The 15,957-nt window shown below is 35.7% G+C and overlaps 1 protein-coding gene across 2 annotated transcripts in view; it reads right to left on the reverse strand.

Moving 5' to 3' along the window:
• Nucleotides 1-15,957, reverse strand: part of ZNF385D (zinc finger protein 385D) — a 408,247-nt gene that overhangs the window by 312,948 nt on the left and 79,342 nt on the right. For both annotated transcript variants that reach the window (XM_017827439.1, XM_017827438.1), the window contains exon 2: nucleotides 9,974-10,252. In XM_017827439.1, coding sequence (XP_017682928.1) covers nucleotides 9,974-10,252 — 279 coding nt within the window. The remainder of the gene's footprint in view (nucleotides 1-9,973; nucleotides 10,253-15,957) is intronic.

A 15,957-nucleotide genomic window follows, 5' to 3' on the forward strand; every position in this document is an offset into this window, starting at 1 on the left:
TTCAACATGCAAGACAAATCGCTGTACTCAGAAGAACACACATTCAAATTTAACCTGACCCTCTAGTACTTCTTATAATGTGGTCAATGGATTTTGTAGGATGGGTTGTGTGCTGTATCAAAGGAATCACAAAAGAAGCATATTATTTCCCTTAGAACAGATTTACAGGCATATAACAGAGTAAACTAGCCTACACTACAAATTTTAGCCTGTAACAAAATATTTATGTATGTCATTTATAACATACATACAACCCCAGAGAGATACAATTCAGAGAGTCAGTCTGTTGAAATAAACTCTTCTGGCTTGCAAAAAAAATAAACTGTTGGTAAAATTAAAATATTTCTTTCCTGAATAGTACTGAAACTTGTGTGTCCTCTATAAGCTTATTTAATTGTTCTTTCTTCAGTTATAACATTGTTGGTTTGCAAAATCTTTTAATTTGGAGTGTTCCTAAGATCAGAGAGGCTTGTCACTGTTCTTGAAAGAATTTATTTCACAGTAGTAAGTGTTTAAATTCCAATGCTGTGATTCTGAATAATACATATTTTTTAAAGCTTGGCCGTTCCAGGATCTTTTCTTTGGCTTTCTCAAGCATATTTCATCTATTCGTGAAAAGGGTCACTGACATCAAAAGAGAGTGATAAAATCAAATACAATACAGTGAATTAGTATGGCAATGGTTTTTTCTTGAACATTTATTTCAAGATTTTAAAACATGAGAAATACTCTGTTACTGATGTGTGATACTTTTAATATTAGATTTTATTGACAATTCTAAGTAGAAAAATATGCTTCCCTCAACATGCCCACATTAGTTTTTAATTAATCATAATTTAATTTAATGATGAGATGTGATCAGTGAGAGAATAAAACACCACACAGAACCAAAAAAAAAATCACAAACATGTTCAATATCAATTACCGGATAATTTTTTTTAGGAGCTATTTTATCACTCCAGTGTTTACATGACAGAGTCTATTTTTTAAATCTTCAGTGGTTTACATTAAAAGTTAATTTATTTTAAAAAAAAAAGTTTGAATGGGTATTAATATTGGTCCACCATGACGACAAAGTCTGGCTTAATACATCATTGAATGACGTGGTATCTGTTGTTCTTTACTGCATCTGGCAGCATCTGTTCTTCCCTCCATCACCACTAATGACAGAAATAAAGGTCTAACAACAATCCATGCATACTAGTAGCTTTGTTCCTAGACTCCCTCTTTTAGAGGACAGGAATTTTATTTTTATAATCTCTAACTAGCTAGACTGTAACATGGATCAACAGCAGTTCTGACTATATGCTACAGGCAATTTGCTGAAAAAAATAAAGATACTAAAAAAGGCTTCAACACTTTGTTTTACATCTCAGAGCCTTTCAAAGAATATAGATTTTTCTGTATTTGCTTTGCTTCTGTCAAATAACATCAGCAATCTGACATTCAAAGTGAAATTTTCTTGGTGATTTTTTCTTTTGAAACACACAGCTATGAAGTAAAAACCAAGCCTTTGGCTGTATTTAACTTGCTCTTGGCTGATGTAAATTAAGCAAGTAGGCCACTGAATCTTTAAAACTGAAGTTTTCCCAGCACATTTTCTAAAGAACCTTAGAATAATTCAGGTGGAAAGGTATTTCTGGTATTTACTTTACTCAACCTCTTACTAAAAGCAGAACTAACTTCAAGGCTAGATAAGGTTAAGTTCACCAGTTCTGTATAATGTTTGACAAAATTACTTACCAGTTGCACTCAAAATACCAAAGTGAGTACTTCTTACATTTCTGGTTTTACTTTCACTGTATTTCACTATGAATGAAATTGCTTAAAGCTCACAAAATATTTGATCACAAAATTATTCTTCATTAACTTCCTTTTCCATTATAACACTGTAGAATTCACCAGAGGAAGACTACATCTTGGTTTTGGTTTTAGTTTAATAGTAATCATGCTGCTATAGCCTGTAAAAAGAAACATTGAATATTGTTTTTATAGTCAAAAAGCCACTATATTCCATGTAAGAAATTATACCATCCCCACTAGGGAGGCTTGTATTTAAACACATATTACCCTAACACAAAGTTTCTAGAGAAATATTTTAAAAATATGGATTTTGATTACAGAACAAAGTATTAGTTTAGGAAGGGAGCTGCTTTGCTTACAAGTATCTTTCCAGCTCTCTAATTTCATATTTATGGAAAAACTGGGGGAAAATCTTGATTATGCTTATATATCTGCTGTCTGATAATGCAGACAATGCTGTCTGCATGGGGAATCCAGCCAGGCTGACCTATAAGCATTAATGAGAGAAACAAAGGAAAGACATCATACAGACTAACTCATTCCCACTGTAGTAGAACTGTAGATTAGGACTGGGGCTACCTCGATGACTTATACTGAACTAGCATAAGTGTGTGCTATCATTAATTAATTTCCTCAATAGAGCAAGGAACTTGCTTTCTTCTCTTGAAATCAACAGCAGTTCTTAATTAATTTAATTGGAGATAGTCTTAAAACTCTGATCTTGAAATATATTTCCTCTACTGAGAAACATGTCAGAGGATAAAAAATTAACTGAAGATTGCAGTGACATGACTGTCAGAAAGACAGTGTATTTTGAATCTGAGGAATAAAAAGCCATAAATAAGAAAAAGTCAGCTGGAAATGTCTTACATTTGATATTTACTTTTTTTATCTCCTACTCAGATATCATTCAAAAATTCTGCTTCAATTCTGTAGTATCCTAAAAAATAAAAAAAATAAAGCTACATGAGAGATACAAAATTATCATTTTACAGCCTCATTGAGGACTGTAGACCTATATTTGAAGTAAGAAAACAACTCAATATGGGAAAAGCTAGCTCATAGGAAATTAATACCAGGAAATGTTGATAAACTTAGTGCGTCGTCATGACTCATAGAAGATTTGTTGCCTACCAGATGCCAGTGCAGGAAAAAAAACCCCATCATATTAAAAGAAGACAAGTTACTGAGAAGGTCTGGAAGGAAGCCATGGTCATCATAATCTATATTGGATCTAGTGATATAAGCAGAACTAAATGGAGAGCCTGCAAAACAGGTTTCAACAGTTTATTAGCTGTACAGATGAGATCAAATGCCAGTGTTCTGAGAAATGAGACTGGTGCCACACTCAGGGAGAAGCAAAGAATGGCAGACCAACACCTCACACAGTTCAGAAACAACACAGATGGACACAGATTGCTTCCAGAGTAAATGAACCTTATCCAGATAATTTAACATTGATTATCAATATTGCTGCTACAGATAAAACATGAAGACATCACTTGCCTAAAACATTATTAACCTTTAAATGGAGTGACAAACCATTTGAGATAAATAGGGTGTATGGCAGGTTCTAGCCTAAAAAAAAAAAAGAAAAAAGGGAAAAAGAAAAAAAGATATTTTAAAGAGGCTATGTTAATGCTAAGCAGAAGTGCAAAGAGAAAGATGACAGTTTTCCTGCTTTTTGCAAGTATATTTTAAGCATGGATTTGAGGACTAAAAGGGCAGTTATTTTTCAACATGGAAGAAAATGTTGCACACCTAAGAGCAACATAAAGTCCTAAACACATGAGGTCATAAATGCCTAAAAAGGACAAGCCAACTGTGACAGAACAATGTCTGGAACATGCAGAGTAAGAACTCTGAGTATGGAAGAATAAATGTAGAAAGAGGCACACAGTGAAAGATTTTCACCCTCTAATCTGCATATATAACAGCACCCTCTTTGTGCTGTTGAAGACACCTTTAAGTACCTCATCCTCACTGTCTTCACACAGCTCTCAGAAACCCTATCCAGGTTTGCTAAAAGGCAGCAAAGTAAGGACTTCTAAACTTGTTTCAGCTGTCTGACACTGCTGAGTTTCGCATGGACAAACATCCATGTCCTTTGGATGAAGACAACTTATTAAGCATCTTGCTTCAAGGTGGTACCAAAAGGAGGGCACTCTATACAGCTGGGGGTATTAAAAGAGAACGTGTGCAGTCTTATATTCAGGCAGAAAACTGAATTCTTCGTAACTTTTTCAACCTGCAGTTAGAGACTTCTTTAGACCCTGGGCAGATGTTCTTGATAGTTGAGACTCTTCATACAGCTTAAACAATTTGATTCATAATAAGCTACCACAGCATGTTTTATTCAGTTGTCACCTAAGATGGTAGAAAACAAAGGAGACCAAAACCATACCTCAATAAAAGATTTAAGCACATTCTTAAGCACATCTGATGAACAATAAGGAACTTTAAAAATACTATATACATATTTAGACATAAATTTCTACTTATATCCAAGCCTCAGAAGAATTATCCATAATTAGTAATCACAGTTCTCAAGGCTCCTATAATTTTTTTTTAATTCTGTCATGCTATTCAGTGGACCAATTATCAGATACACTGCACAAAAACTTTTTTAACTGCTATGGATTTCTCCCTCCAAATCCAAAAGAATGTCTTTGAAATTGATAAAATATATTTTACCAATGTGACTGCATGGCATTATTGAAGTTTCTTCAGGTGCACTCAATAAACTTTCTCCATAGCCTTGCCACAACTTGTTACAATACTAAGCTTTACCTATGACTGGTCTGTATGAAAATTTAGTAATGTCCTGTTGTGTTTATTTGTAATAGCAGACAGCTAACTACAGCAAGTCCACATGGATATTTGCACACATGTAAAGAGTTTGTCCACATCTACCATCCATTCATCCTTTTGGTATACTCACAAAGCTAAGTGGATCCTACTGTGCTAATTAGAGGAAATATGAACACCATGCATGGGGCTGGTGTGAGCTAGCTCTTTCTTGAGCTTCTTTCGTTCACCTTGTGATAAAACTTTGTGCTGAACTATGATGTCATATATGATGATATAACCTTTCTGAATATAATAAAAAAAAATTCTGCAAATACAAGTGGTGCTTTAACAGCATACCTTGCTTGCAAAAGTGCTCTTGAAAGCAGAACTTGTTAATAGTTCACTAATTGGCATAGGAACATGATGAAAATAGACAAGTACTTAGGAATAAGGAGGAAGATTTACATTTGGAAGCAGCAAAAGCGATGACACACTGCCCTCAGCCACTTCTACTTGTTCAAAGATCTCCAGCTTTGACATTTGGGAGGTATTACAGAATACCCAGAAGGAACAGGCTGTGCTGCTTTACAAGATACAGGCACCTATGACCCACAAATCAGAGGCTTAAATATGCAGAGCATAATGCATATTGGTTTTATTGTTAATGGGCCAAGAGGCTCTGCATCAGAACATGACAAAAAAAAGAAAGTTGCAAGAGATGTGACATCCAGAGACATCTCAAGTTGATCTGACAATTCGTACTTGCCAGGAAATTAATGAAAAATCCCCTCTTCTGAAAGAAAATATACTTTGTCTGAAGATTTCCTCCATTCCTCAGTGCCCCATCCAATCCTCTTCCTCTGAAAGGAGGGTTAACACAATGAAAAGGGCAGGTGACACCATTTCCCTGAAAGTCATAACTTGGTAGTTTACCACTTAAGAGTGTGACTGCCCCAAAGCCCACATGACAGCAGAGGTGTAAACTGTAGCAGCAGCATAGAGCCAGAAAAGAACCAACAACAAAAAAGTGCAAGGAAGGAGACTCTGCAAGTGGTTTAGGTAAATCATCTGGATTTCCTACCTGCAGAACGACAAAAACTCAGGATTTAATATAAAAGTTGTAAAGATTAAATATTTTCTCTGATCAATGTGCAAAAAATTTACTGCCTAGATATCATTGAAATTGCCATCTCAAGAGCTGTTGTGGGTAATTACATTCAACCACTGTATGAAGCTGAAAAAAGAATAAAATGTGGGAAATAAACTTTGATGATATTTTAGTGCATATTTCAGCATAACCATAACAATCAAATTGTCATTCATCTTAATTAATATCTAATGGTGAATTAAGAGATTTGCTTTTTGCAATTAGCAAGGGAAAAAAAATTCTGATACTTTTTGCTTCTTTCTTCCATACAATCAATGTCCTTGTTCATAGTACAAAAAAATTTTACTTCAATGCAATTTCACTGAAAAAAGAGTTATAGGTAAATTTACTAAACTGGATAGTCTTTTGTCTAGGTTATGAATTCAGAGAGCTAGATAAAGAAACTACTACCAAATGCCTCACTGGCTCCTGTGTTTCAAAAGATTAACCGTTCAGAAATCAATTTTTAAAGTGAAAGGAGTCGAATGAACTTGGTGACATTGCTCATCTCCTTCATTATTTTCCCACTTGTTATCTAATGTATTGTAGAAATTACTGCAGAGGAAAGCAATTTTAGGTTTTGTCCTGATCGTGCCTTGTTCAACCATGACAATTCAGCAATTTGCACAAAAGGAAGTAGAGGAAAAATTCTGGTTTATATAAAATTTTAGAAATATCAGCTTTGTCACTGGTACTGTGACACATTTGCATCCGCAGTTATTTTTCCATTCTGTCAGTAGGGGAATGAGTTTTGCTCCTACTGGTCAGAATAAATGACTTTCCACAAGAGATCACCTCTTTCCACAATGTCCAGGCTGGTTATACAAAAAGTGGTGCAATGTCAGCAGACCAGATAGAAACTGCATTTTGTCTTCTGTTAACCTCAAAACATACTCAAAATCTCCACTGACTTCCTTGTCACTTTGCCACTGTATGCATGAGAGCAGAAAGGAAAAAAAATCATCAGTAAGAAGAATATACTGTAGGGTGTAATCAGGGAAGCATGAGAAGTCTTTTTAAGTGACATAAAAGGCAATTATTAGGAGGAAGGAACACAGAAAATTGTGCTATTCCCAAGTACATACAGTCCGGTAACAGAAGTGCTGATGTCTCACTATGTCTTATTAAGTCATCACAAATCACTGTATCGAGTAACAACACAAGAAACATTGGGTTCACCACACTTTTGTGACTGCAGTATGCTGTTCTCAGGCTGCTCTGCCCCAGGAAAGAACCATGCGGGTATTGTACAGTAAAGCTGCCAAGCAGACAGAGAATCAACTAGCAGAACTTTATTAGAGTACATCTGGTGAGTTATTCAAATTCAGTCCAGATACTAACAGAGCAGCAAAGAAACACTGCATTTAAACCCACAATGCATATTATTTATTAATTATATATTTGCAGACGTTAATAAGCTTTATGTGTATGCAACTTACCTTCTGAAATTAGGCAGAGATATTCAGGTATAGCAAATGTTCTGTTATTCATGTCCAGCAGATAAAAGCTACTTCACACTGTTGGAAGATGATGACTCCAGCATAACAGCTCTAATTAAAAGTCCAAAGCTAATACAGCTGAGCCCTACCTCTCTTCAGTAGTCCATTGCAAATTATTTCGGAACAGGACATGGGTTTTTGTTTCATATGAATCAATCCTACATTTCTATTACCCCCTTGTCATACAGAATACACAAGCTGTCCTGCTTTGTGGGAGATGAAACAAAATGAGAAGTCACAACTTTAAAATTTTTCCCAGGCTTTCCACATATGTTAGTTCCGAGGGAGCACTCAACATTGCAAAGGCATATCCAACTCAGAGTACAGTCTGTGAAACACTGTATTTGGAAATGGAGTTTTCTTGTGCATAGTGCAAACGCATCACTCATATGCCATGAGATATAACAAATAACTATGATGACAAAACATTAGAAGATAACCCCACAAAGCAGAACATTTACATAGGTATAATTTACAGCAGAATTTAGTCTCAGGAATTATAATGTCATTAACCTAGACATTGAGCATAACATCTGTCTTCTGTGGCAATCAGACTTCTACACAAGAAATACAATTCTCATAAAGTATCCTACTGACATACATTGAATAAACAATACTGTTAAACACAGTACTGTTTATTCAATGACCTTCAAAAAGCATCATTTGCATGCACATGATAAACTGAAAGAGTCAAGTCATAATTTATTTAGTCATGGTCATATGTTATGCTACTAGAGCTTACTGAGGTCTCATCAACAAAACAATCATTTGTCTGAAAAACACTGCCCATATTTCAAATATAGAAGTTATGACAAAACCTATTATTGTGGAAGGACTTTCAGGTTCTCATTTCTACTTGACTTAGAAAAGGAATCTCAAACAGGGTCTCAGTTCAAAGTGCAGGGGGGATGGTTACTCAGACATTCAGTTCTAATTCAGTTCTAACTTCTAGCAAGAAATATTTAATATTGGTCTCTCTTTCCTTTATAATATTCAGTTTAAAAAATCTAAACTTGGTCACATGGGAAAAATCACTTCCTTATGCTCTACCCTACATTATCCGCTCAGTGGAGAGCTACTTTTGATGATACTCGAAGATCTACCAGATTTGAAAATCCTCGAGTTTCAGATAATCCCCCAAAATAGTTGCACTTTGAAAGAAAGAACAAGATAGTCAATCAGCTATTTTCTGACTGCAAATGGGTGCAGCTACACATGACACAGGGATACTTTTAAGGAGGAAATAAGAAATATGCTGCTATACTGCTAGTTTGAGCCTCTCCAGAATATAAATGCTGAGGCATAATTGAAGCTCTTTGATACTAATTTCAGCATTGCTTAATTACTAATGCTTTCATTATCATGGATTAAAGTGGAAAAATGAACTGCAGAAAAACACTTTCTATCATTAGCAAACTTGTTGTGCTAATAATAACGATAACACAATTTCTCCTTAACCAAAGATAGCAATGACATTAGATTGTGTTTATTTGATTTTATAAAGAATGCATTTTTGGATAACCATATTGCACCTTTAATCAATTAGAAAATCAATCTTTCTTTATGCATTTCCACAGCTCCTACTCACAGTAGTAGTATTTTTCCCTAAACCTGAATACCAAACAGTGCCAAAACTTGTAGTCCTGCCATTTAAAGACAAAATTAATTATGTTATTCAATGTTATGGGGACGTTGTTTGTTTTATTGTTTTATTTTTATGGAAATGAGCAACATCTCAAAAACAGAAAAGCACTCACATCCAACATACCTTGGCAACATATCAATGTTATTCCCCACTCTTAAACCCAGGACAAAGCACAGATTATTATAATAATAATATGAAGTTCTATCTAAGGGTTATTGTTTTGCATATCCTTCTGCAGGTGGGGCAGGAAGCAACTCATGGCACAAAGTATTGAGCAACATGTGTGATCTGGAGAAAGTAAGTCTGAAAGTCCTAAGTACATGATATTAAGACAATCATTTCTCTGACAGAAACAGATAGAACAATGCAATACAGCTCTACACATGGTACAGCAACGTTGAGTACTACCTGTTATGAAACTAAGAAAATTACAACATAGTAATCTGTATTTTCTTGTCAGGGACCATCATTTGCTTCTACTATCTAATCTGCTTTAATACACAAAACCACAAATGTGTTTTTCTTTGAGGTTCACAATTCATTCTGATGATAGGAAAATAATGTCACCTACTGCAAAATGCTCAAAGCTGCCAATGAAGTCAATTACAATCAAAATAACCTTTGTTCCATCTCTGTTTGACTCCGGTCAAGCTAAAGTGAAATGAATTTGGAAATGTATTTGTTCTGTGTAATGTATTTGTTTCAATTTATTTCACAGCCACCTTACATTCATTAAAAGCAAACACACCCCTAACAAGTATAACCTTTCTAGTAGACTGAAATATGGAATATCACTGATTATGCTGAAAACCATCAAAATGCAAATGAAATGAGAAAGAATGTGAATAAACATCATCATGTAAACAAAATATAAAACAGAACACAGATAGCACACATTTAGCTATTTGCCAGATGCTCATGCTAGGGCTGACCTCAAGCACTCTGAAGTCACCAAAAGCCTTTGCCTTAACTTCAAAGAATTTGTTATCTGAATAAAAAGCATTTAAACTCATATATATTGATGTTAGTGCACATTGCTGCAATTCTCAGATTAAAACATGGCAAAGGTACATATATTATAATGCTTACCATTATCACTTTTGAGATTTCCATTGCTTAGCTGTTTTAACCTCTTCTGATGGGATTTGCCATTGTAGTGGATTTGTGCCTGAGCAGCGGAGTTCAGCTGAATGTTACAAACACTACACAAAGTGAAATTGGTGTGTTTCTTTTCTCTCTCCTTCTTTTCTTCGGTGCCCTCAGGTGCTAAATCTTTCTCACCTTCCCTGCCTGGGATAGATGAGAAATCTGAATTGTATGACTGGTTATCAACTGGTAAATCGGGGCTCCATGGCTTCTTCATATTTTCTGGGATGGGAAAAAACATAAGAGAGAAAATTGATGAGTAATATAAAATAATACACACAAGATAGCTATGTCTGCAAACCACTAAAAGGCAGAAAATATTTTTTTGCATTTTATATTACAACACTATATTTCCACTCACATATTTTGCTTTCCGTACATGTTTTTTGTTCTGCTATGTAACTTAACTTCACAGCCACGTGCCCAAACCTGAGCCCATCAGGCATGGGTCTGGTCCCTCTGTGATAAATTATTTAAGAAAGGCTAAAACCACAGTGCAGCAGCTGAAAAAATGTGACAGAAACAGTCCTGCAGCCAGTGGAAAAAAAAGGGGGAGGAGGTACAATTGACAGAAGAAAAAATACCCTCCCTTATATATTAGTTCAGTAAGCTTAAATGCACAGACCTCACCCTTGAATTTATTATTTAGCAACCCCAGTCACCTCCTCTCCACTTCCTATGAATACTTTCAAGCACAAATCTAATAATTTCATAATTTTTCTCATTTAAAGTAGTTCAAAGACAAATAAACATGTTCTATTAGTTTCTTATCTTAGCCTCCCAGGGTTATAATTGAAGGATAGTTAACATAGATTCAGCTAATACCAGACAGTAACGACTACAGAAATGAGAAGATAATCCCATCTGCAGAACTTCAAGTGAAACCAATGTAAACAAGAGCTTCTGTGATTAAAAGTGAGCAGAAATGACACAGGGGAAGGAATGCTCTGCACACTGCAAACCTAATTTACTATTCAAGGAGTGCAAAATGTTATACCAACTTAGCATTTTGATGAGACCTTTCTATACCATATAAATGTTTAAAGTGCTTGTTCTCCTAGACTTAGTGAATAAATGAAGGTCTAGACGAAGAATCTAATCTATACTTCGAGGGAAAAAATTACTGCAGCCTTAAATAGGATGATACTATTTGGTGTCTAACTGAAAAATCAGTCAACCTAGAAACAAAAAAGATTTTTAAAGCAATGCAAGAAAATGGGCTACAGATGTCTTTTAAATACCAGATCCAGACAAGGTTCAGCATAAAAAAAACAAGTCTAAACAAGCCTTCAGATTTGGGTCTGATAACACCAAAATACTGCAAATCATTCTTCAGATAGCTTCAAATGTTTTAAATTTCATCAACTAAACTTTTTGCCAGACCTTCCAAGGATTTAAAGACACTTATTGCTTTCTGATCAAATCATAAAGACAACTTTATCTAAAGATTCAAATATAAAATCTTTCAATGCTCAAATCAGTTTCAATTTCAGTTTTCTGATTTGTTTGCTATCTAATTAACATTGTGCTCTTTTATGCTAACTAAAGCCCACTTCATTTAAGAAAGTACAGACACAGGTCTGAGAGGAGCTCTGCATTTGCTGTAGATTAAAACTCACTCCACTAGTTCTGTCAGTATTATTTCAGCTTTTGTGTAGAGTCAACTCTTATCTAGGATTGTAGCTGTTGAAAGCAAGCGGTGAGAAAGCAGGCTAAATAATTCTTTCCAAAGCAAAATTAAAGAGGAAAAGAAAATCAGCATAAAAGTAGTTATTTATGAAAAGTAAGGTTATTATACCAACAGTGATGACAAGAACTTTTACAGACAAATCAAAACTGTCCCCTATGAGACTGTGGAAGCTTAGCAGAAAACCTGAGTTTTTTCAATAGCAGATCTATAACATATTTTTCCTAATGGAAGGAGGAGGTTTCTCCTGAGGAAGTATCATCAGTCTACCAACCTCTCAGCCTTCTGGAGTTTGCTGGGGATACTGTTCACGCCAAAGATTCATCTGTCTAAAATATTTTTAAATTAATAAATTCAGTCTTTAATCAAAGCAGTACAAGAACTAAAATGCTAACACAATAGCACTAGTTTTACTGAATTGCTCTAGATGACAGTAACTTTTCAGTAATCCCAGTTTATATACATGCTGTACATTAATATATATATAATCTTTTGCATTGAAAGCATTCCCCACTAGAGAGCAGTATGAATTAAAAATTACAATATATCTCTAGACCTATAGTGCTAACCATATAGACATGAGATTACTGCAATAAAACAGATTTTCCAACCAAAACATAAAACTTTGTAAGCAAATATAATCTAGTAAAGTAAACACTGTACACTATCTGCACATATGTCTAATTCCTTTTGAAACGTTTACACAGATAGGCTGGGAGCTTAATAAAGTGAATTAGCATGTTATAACATCCCTCTAATATTCCAGTCAACACAGTCTAATCCATGAGAATCTTATTTTTGGCATATAGCATCTGTCTTGCATTCTAATCTCATTCCAGAAAACAAATTACAAAATGCACACTTGACAAAGGCACAATAAAATGATAACAGAAATTCTACTGTGGAAAAAAGTGATTTGAGCATCTACCACGTGCTTTCATTAGAAAGCTGTGATGGCATTAAAGCTGCAAAACTGAGTCTAGGTAACAATTAGGAAAACAGAAGTTTTGGAAATACATTTTATACTACAGTCCGTTTCCTTTACAGATATACAGTGATTTCTGAATATATGATGGAACTGCTAAAGGACTAAGGTGAAATATTACACAGCTGCGCAAATCACTTGCTGTAAATTTAACATTACACAGCAGTAATCAGTATCTTGATTGGACACAAACTGATTGGTTTGAGAAAAAAAAATTCCAAACATGAAGACAAAAAAAATTTGTAAAACCAGAAATAGTTTAGGATTAAAACATCCCGAGTAATTTTTACAATATTTCTTAATGGACAAGTACATAAAGATATCAAGGGATAAGGAAGGGGAAGATATCTAACTTGCTGACATACTTTTAAAATACAATTTAGCACTCCAACTATTATTTTTAAAGAAATGCGGGAAAAAATAAATCAAATTCATAAAATCTTCTAAAGATCCACCACTGTTTAAACCAACGTGGATGCAGTCTACTTCACGAGAGCAGCAGGTGTTCAGCTCATGCATGCATCATTGCATACTTCTGTTTTCTGGAATGAAATGTTTAGGCGGCAATTTTGATTGATGAAGACAAGGAAAAAATGCTTAGTTTATCCTACTGGAAAATTGCACTGTATGTGTTTAAAAGAAAACATTATAATCTTCATTTGAAAAGCAATTTTTAATTGCTGTCAGTGTCTTATTGGTTTGATCCTACATGAAAATAGATAGGCTTTAAATGAAAATCCTCTTTCCCTGCCATCGTATTATAGAGTTCATCTTGACTGTACTGGCTATGTATCTTAAAATCTTAAGTTTTGCAGATAACCTTTTCCCCCCCCTAAAAGAAAGATAGCTTCTCAATTTTAGGGGCCCTAATGAAGCCTGCAGTGAACTAGAAATGAGACCAAGATCTCAAAATTCCAAGCCAATTTAAATAGCACTCTGGATAAATGCCTACATTTATTTTCCCTGGGGCTCTGAACTCAATTTTGGCTCAATGTTGCTTACCAGTAAAATGAACTTTGCACGACATTATAGCTTTGTGAAGTAGAAAACTGTCCCATGTGGAAAACCAACACAGCTCAAATTTGTGGTGTTTGCTGGCTTAGATAACAAAGCTACTGCCTGGGGATTTCTCTTCTTAAATGTGCTTGAATGTAAGGGATTAGAAATCCCATCCTTCCCATGAAACAATCCTTACCTTTTTAGCTGCAAACCAATGGCATGCTTTCTATTCAAGAGTATTGAAAGGAAAATTTGCTCATTTGTATCACAACTAATTGTTCTGTTACCAAACTACCTTACCATCATAGAACTATACCAGTCACTGTGACTTTGACTCTGTGTACGTAATACTCAAATGTGTTGGGTACATTCAGGAGGCCAACAGAGGATATGAATCCCAGAGTAAGAGACCACAATGTACTTAAGTCAGCTGCATTGAATGCAGACCTCTTGTCATGGATGAATGACCCAGTTTAGCTTGGAGAAGAGAAGGCTTCAGGGGAACCTTGGAGAAAACTTCCAGTACCTGAAGGGGGGCTTACAAGGAGGCTCGAGAGGGACTTTTCACAAGAGCCTGTAGTGACAGGAAAGGGGGGAATGGCCTTAAACTGAAGTAGCATACTTTTAAATTAGATATTGGGGAAGATTTCCTGTGGTGTGGTGAGGCACTGGAACAGGTTGCCCAGAAAGACTGTGGACTCCCCATCCCTGGAGACGTTCAAGGCCAGGCTGGTTCAGGCTTTGCTTAACTTGGTCTAATGAAAGGTTTCCTGCCTATGGAAGGAGGGTTGCAACTAGGTGATCTTTAGGATTCCTTCCAACCCAAATCTTCCTATGATTCTGCAGATCTTAAAGAATATCTCCTTGTCTACTTCCCAACAGGTTGCTACAACAAATACATTCCTGTACAAGATGAAGGATAGAAAATATGGACAGGGTATTAAGGACAAAAGTTCACTAATTACAATATTCAGGAATTTTTAATATTTCTTTTCAAAACTGTGAAAAACATTTAAGTAGCAATCATCAAAGATGCAGATGTTTGCATTTCAGCTACTCATCCCTAGACTCTGCAATTACTGCAGAGTCACCAAGAAGGCCTATGGAGAGTCATCTCACTACGACACAGACTAAATCATAAACTGGAGTGTTTTTTCTCAGAAACATGTATTCCTCTTCCTTTGCAGATGTCTGTGCTGTAGATGTAAAGTTAGACAGGATGAATCTTGCTCTGCCTGTCATAATAGCTCTCCAAACGTTAAAAGGACTGAATTTTGCAGGTAATAATGATAATACTCAGTTTCGAGATATCAACTGATAACAACAGATATCAGCTGCTTTGAAGAAAATGTTGTTAGTGCAATGTTTAAAAAAGAAAAAGAAAAAAAAAAAGAGAAAAAGAGAGAAAGATTGATCACTTATCAACATCCTCTCTCCAATCATCATCTAGTCAGTTTTCACATATTAGGGGAACGTTACTGGCATGCTACACAAAAAAGCACCTCCAGTAACAACTGGACTCTTCATATCTTTTCAAACATCATAAATTTGGTGCTCTGTCTTTCAGGTGATGGGACATTACCAGCTGATGAAAGCCATGGTAGCAGGGTCATCTTTGCATCAGCATTTAAGAATCTCTTTCACACTGTGAGCCAATCTTTGTGACAGGAGCCTTCCGAAAACTGGTATCTCTATGCTAAGGTCTTCCTATTTACCCATTATGCTACTTGAAACTCCCTGCTGCATTGGGTACTTGTGATGTCTTTACCAAAAAGACAGTGACAGCTAACTTGCCTTTGCAACCTTTAATTGACCTCACTGGATAAAATGTTGGCTCTAGAAATTTGTTCCAGGGAGAGGTTTAAAATGATCATATTGCCATCTATTTTATATATGGAGGGGGAGGGGAGCAGGGCAGCCTGGGGGAAGGATCGTCAATACAAAAATAAAGTAGCTTTTGCTGCTTCAACCCCCATTATCACTGGATGATGTGATCCCAACTCTGTAGGTTCTGTTTTTGATCACGGTTGCACCTGCTCCTGTTTTTGAGCCCAGAGCGATTTAGGTCATGAATGGTCTATTCTGCACATCACTGCTGTGGCAGTTACAAACATACAACGAGAAGGACTAACAACAGCAAAGCCTTGAAAGGTCACTCACGGTGAAAGCACTGCATCTCTGAAACACAGCTCCCTCCCAAATGACCCGAGTAACCTTCAGGATACGCTGCAGGACTCATCTGTTTTCTCTGGATGG

The sequence above is a fragment of the Lepidothrix coronata genome, unplaced genomic scaffold (genome assembly GCF_001604755.1).
Source record: "Lepidothrix coronata isolate B3197 unplaced genomic scaffold, Lepidothrix_coronata-1.0 Scaffold139, whole genome shotgun sequence".
NCBI lineage: Eukaryota > Metazoa > Chordata > Aves > Passeriformes > Pipridae > Lepidothrix > Lepidothrix coronata.